This window comes from Myotis brandtii, unplaced genomic scaffold, assembly GCF_000412655.1.
Source record: "Myotis brandtii unplaced genomic scaffold, ASM41265v1 scaffold16, whole genome shotgun sequence".
In the NCBI taxonomy this organism is placed as follows: domain Eukaryota; kingdom Metazoa; phylum Chordata; class Mammalia; order Chiroptera; family Vespertilionidae; genus Myotis; species Myotis brandtii.
This window is the reverse complement of record NW_005355832.1, coordinates 1,350,616-1,356,401: the sequence shown is the minus strand read 5'-3', so window position 1 is coordinate 1,356,401 and position 5,786 is coordinate 1,350,616. Positions and strand designations below refer to the sequence as shown.

At 33.7% G+C, this 5,786-nt stretch overlaps 1 protein-coding gene across 1 annotated transcript in view; it reads right to left on the bottom strand.

Annotated features, from left to right (window-relative positions):
• The window catches only part of DEFB112 (defensin, beta 112), a 14,139-nt gene that overhangs the window by 5,461 nt on the left and 2,892 nt on the right, over window positions 1–5,786 (bottom strand). Inside the window, exon 2 of the mRNA XM_014536277.1 lies at window positions 5,058–5,195. Coding sequence (XP_014391763.1) covers window positions 5,058–5,195 — 138 coding nt within the window. The remainder of the gene's footprint in view (window positions 1–5,057; window positions 5,196–5,786) is intronic.

Here is a 5,786-nt window from a genome sequence, read left to right as displayed (position 1 = left end):
TATGCACAATCTTATGTAATCAAAGTTAATTATGGGATTTATTAGTGCATTGCCCCTGAAAATGTATTCAAGTATTTTTTCCATCTAGGGGCTATATATAAATATAATGTGGTCTTGCTGATGGTATCAATACAATGTTTGTGCAATGTTAATAATAGTCACTTTAACAATTCCAACCTCCCTTCCCCCCTTTCGTGCTGACCCCAAGGGCAATAATATTCATGTTACCTGATAGAATGAAGATACCAAAGAAAAACAAAATAAAGGAAAAGAGAAGAATCTTCATTATTAATGATTTCTGAGGAGAAAAAAGTCCACACACCTTCTGTTTTCATTCAGTTGTTGTTAAAATAAGGAAGAAAAATAATCATTTCATTTATAGACTTCTTTTTTTCAGTCTTGATTACTGAGGCTTAGTAAAAGTAAGAACTTTTACTTGCTTGGATGAACAGTGCCCTGTTGGAAGAGATGGTGTCTAGAAAAAGCTGGTATATTGTCCTAGAAAAATGTCATCTGCTAACTCCTCTTGAGGTCAGTTAAGAAACTTTAACAGTTACAATATTATGGATATAAATTGCTGAGTGACCAAGTTAAAAATAATTTTGTAGCAATTCACATAATATTCAGGAGAAATGTGTTTAAATAATCACATTTAATATTTTAATGTCCCTAATGTGAAAAATGAATCTTAATGTAATGAGAAATCCAAAATGAAAATTTAGACAGAAATTTCCATTGAGAATATTTAATTTTACACACAAATTATTGAGATTCAGAGTGGTTACGTGATTTCATAATACACATCACTTTTATTTAAAATGTATATGAAAAAAATAATGACTGCATACTGATGTGTTTGAAAATTACCTTATATAGCTTATTTATACTTGAAGAAGGGTCTAGTCACTCAAGTAGGATTCATAAATGTCAATGTGCAAATATCCTGTTATAACATCAGATTGCCTTTCTCTTCTTTTCTGTGTAGTTTGGACTTACTTTTGACCCCATTTGCAAGCTTTCCAAAGTCCATTATAGTAGATATTAGAGAAAAAAAAACCCCCATGAGCAGATGTTAGGAGCTAAAGTCCATTGATTCTCTCTTACTACACCCAGAGAAGGCACTAAAGTCAGGATGGCCAAGTGGTCTAAGGCCAAAGAGGGCACTAAGCATCTGGATATAAAAGAGTCCCAGTGAACATTAATCGTCCTTATTCTACAGCAACAGAGGTTTTGGCCATGACAACATGTATCAATATTCAGAATCTTGGCAAGGCTTCCTGAACAAAGCAATGAAGGGATATGTCCAAGACTTATTTCTTTCTACAACCAATTTCTACACTCTATAAAATGTTAATTAAAAATTTAAAAACCGTCTATTTAGAGCTTAGAACATGACTGAGAATTTTACCATCATCTGACATATGTCAAACCATTTAGGTCAATCTCCATTTAAGATTAACTCAACAGAAATTAAACACCTACCATGTGCCTATTGCACCTCTCGTTGCTGTAGTATAACTGTGAAGATGATAGGATATCTCATTGTTATGGGTAAAAATAAGTACTAAAAAAAGAGAGAAAAAAGTACTAGTTGAGTAACTGGAATTAAATTTCAAGGTCTATTAAAAACAATTTACTGGAATTTAACTGAAAGTGAGTAGGAATTCTGTTATGAGAATTCCTCTTTGATTTTCTATCCTCTTCTTTCCCAAAGATATGACAAAGGTGAAATAATGTTATTTTCCTCCAAAGGCTGAAGCTAAATAGAACTGTATTTTTGATATTGTCTTTATTAAATCTGAAGGAAAAAAACAAGACACAGCAACATAAAACATTACTGCCAATTCACTTAGAATACTTATTGACCCAGGCCTTATGGAGGACAAGGGAACCACTCTCTTTTTTGAATAGGTAAGTATCATCTCAATCATTTGCTCTGGTTGTCCAACATGATAAACACATTCTACAGGATCTATATTACATAGAAAAACTGGACTATTCCTTTAAACATGTATTAATTGTATTATTTAAATTATATTTTTGTTTATAGATATAAAGAATTTTAAATCATAGATAACTGAATAATTTAGGAATGCTTGGATTTGTTGATCACTATTCTATGATTAACTCATAGCCATTTTAGATATAGATAGTAGTAGTGAAACAGATAAAAATACCTTGTCAATGTTCTGAGAAACAACTTATTTTTGAAAAGACAAGAAAAGAAATATATGACAATTCAGTAGGATAAATGCCATCTATATTGTATGAAAATAGTTTCTTATGTGTCTTCTGAGTGTAATATTTTCCCTCCTATAGCTCAAAGTTCAACATTGTAGACTGAATATTACAATGTTTCTGGACTAGGGATTTTTTTTATCTAATAAGTAAAACATAGACTATGGAAATTAAAGCAGAAATGAATACAGCAAGTACATTAAATATTTTATCCTACTTCATTCTCTTCACTTCTTAATTATCCTTATTCAGTTACAGAGAAGCAAATTATTAACACAATTAGTGGTTTGAGACCTACAATATTTAAGTTTATCAATAACCATGTGATCTTAGGTAATGAAAACGCACAACATTTATTTGCCCTCTGCTTGTCAAGAAACAAAGAAAATACTTCCCTTTGGACTGCTGAGACCATCTTCTTTAGAAGCAGAGTCTCTACAATTAAGTATGCCTTTATTCCTAAGAAATTACTTTATTATTTTTAATCACCATAAAAAGATTTTTTTATATTTTTTAAACGCTTTAGGGAAAAGAAGTGAGAGGAAAATAAAAAATCCAGCCTAAGAAATCAACTCTAGGAGAGACCAAGATGGCGGCATAGGTAAACACCGCAGACTGCTGCCGCAAACTGAGGGGCCCAAACTGTTCCATTCTCTCTATTCAAATCAAGGGACACCATCAATGAGAAAATCTGTTGCCACTCCATATGTATTTATTTGGCAGGAAAAATGAAAAGGGTGAACTATCCCCATCCACCTTTCTGTCACATTTTTCCTTGCAACCATCAACTGTGGTTCTTTCATCCACAGTACCAAGAGTTTGGAATACACTTCTGATTTAGAGTTAATATTTCATATGTTCAAAAGTGCATAAGAAATTAGTACAAGGATTGAGGAAGCAGTGTTTACAGATAATGAAGTGATGATAAAATATTATTTGCTCTATTATTTTTCAATCTTTTTACCTTAAAGAGTGAAAAACATATTTAATTTAATCCTCATTTGATTCTTTATGTAGTAGCTATTTTTATATGATAAGAACTCTTTACTTAAAAGATTTAAAATTCAGCAAGTCTTCTCTTGATCGAGATGGCATTAATATTCCCCTCACTATGCCTGAATTTCAGATAGGTTTTTTTCTGACAATAGGCCCCTTATATTACTGAAATATAAAAAAGGTGTTCTTATACATTTACTTTAGAAAACTTGCAATCATAAATTCTTTTTCTGCCCTTTTGAGATATAAATATTCTCCCAATCTCTAGTTAGTTTATAATCCAAGGATGTCTTTCCCTAGGCCCTTCTCAAGGATTAAGTGATTGCCATGATTTGCTAGCCTCTTAGCTCTGATCAACGGCATAAAAAGGTGAAAAAGAACATCAACCTCGATGTTGAGATTTGAATGGAGATGTGTATTTTTTCAAAGAATAGACAATAAAGAATGTGATGTGTGTATTTCAAGTGAGAAGATATCCATGACTTCTATATAACCTCACAGAACCTACAGATGGGGAAGAAAGAACTCTCCTTAAATAAAGTCTAGTGCAGATATGGTCATTTGGAGAAGGGAATGGGAGGTTTTGCAGCAGTGAGATAATGAAAGGGAAAGCAATCAAATGAGAAATAAGTTCAAGGTGTAGGAAACTTTGCCCAGAATTGATGTAGCAGGAAGCGGTATAATTTAAGCAACTTTGATGTGATAATGCTTTCATGTGATCTCCAAGTTGGAAACTATGTTCAGGCTGACCATAAAGTCAAATCACTAAGGTTGAAGACCCAAGAACACTCTGTAATATCAAGCGCAGATAACAGAATGAATAGAATATAGAAAGTTCTTCCTGAACATCTTGTAACATTTCAATCCAACCACATAGCTATTTAAAAATAAACAGTTTCATTAAAATGCTGCATTCCCTTTGATCCTAATCTATGCTCCACTGGCATTCTAAGTAATGGTAGTCATTAGATTAGTGATAAAACTTTGTAACATAATGAGAATAATAAAATTTATGTCTTTGTTTGAGAAAAAAAGAAAAAAATGAAAATCAAAGCTATCAGGTCACAAAGGCATGGAGAATAATACAAAATATGAGAATTGACTTGAAACTCATGGTTATTAAACATTTCTTGACTTACAGATTCCAGATTCCATGAATATTTATGGTAGGAGTGAAAGGAATTTGGCTGTAGAATAAGGCATAGAGCAGTGTTGGAACTTTTGTGTGTGCAGCTAATACTTACCTGAGAATCCTCCTTGTTTCGTAGTTACTGCAACAACTTCTTTCAGCTCATGGTCACAGAAGCATATGAACTCAGCCGGTGTGGCTCAGTGGTTGAGCATCAACCCATGAACCAAGAGGTCACCAGTTTGATTGCAGTCAGAGCACATGCTCATGTTGCAGGCTTGATCCCCAGAAGGGGGTGTGCAGGAGACAGCTGATCAATGATTCTCTCTCATCGTTGATGTTTCTATCTCTCTATCCTCTATTCCTTTCTCTCTAAAATCAGTAAAATCAATTCCTTTCTCTCTAAAAAAATTAATTTACAAAAGCATATGGGAGTGGAGCCATACACCAGTGTAAGGCCCCAGAATGTCCAGGCTAGAAGCAAAAGAGCCATAGGTTGGCCACCTTCTTACTCTTCCCTTTAACTCTGTCACTTGAGGTTAAGGAAATGGCGTCTTTGTACTTGTAAAAGGAAGATGCTCATCAAAGCCTTTTTTATTCAGGGAAATAATAAAATTAATTGTGCTTTCAGGGAATTAATAAAAAGCCTTGATGCAAATTATATTATGACAGAATTTTATGTTTACAATCCTACTGAAACACTGTGGTCCCCAGAACACAAAAATGTTTTCCAAAATCTGTAATAGTCTTTTATGCATCTCAATGACCTCTTTGAAAGTGGAGGAGTCAGCTAAGAAGGAGCGTTTAATGCCTTTTCTATGCTCAAAACTTCCTAAATTAAAAAGGAAATTAACTTATTGTGTATCACTATGCTGAGTGTTATATTAAAACACGTTCCATGTGGTCCATTTCTCATAACAACCTTGCTGGATGGGTATGGCTATCTCCATTTAAAGAGAGGAGAAACTTAGATTCAGAGAAGATGTATTACTTAGGTTATGCTAAATGCTGTTACAAAGTCATCCAGATATGAATAATGCCTTCAACTTGACAGAAATCTATTCTTGTCTCTCTAATGTCAAAATGGGTAACACTGATTTGTAAGGTTGTAAAGCCCTGATTGTTGGCTTGTTTGCTGAGGCATCTACCACAAAGATGGCTCTTGAATAAACACATTGCCAGTGGCACATTAGATAAAGAGCCAGGCCTCCTCCCCACAATGAGGCTCTATTTTTTTAGAGATTTTGGTTGATTTCAATAACTAACAACCTGGTATTTTTCATCTTCTCACATTTTAAATTCCTACCCATATGTTTAAATTTATCAACAAGGAGTAAGCCCATAAAACAGTGGGCTCCTATCTTCAAACCCAATAAAAGCAGAACTACAAGCTTCTCTCTCTCTCTCTCTCTCTCTCTCTCTC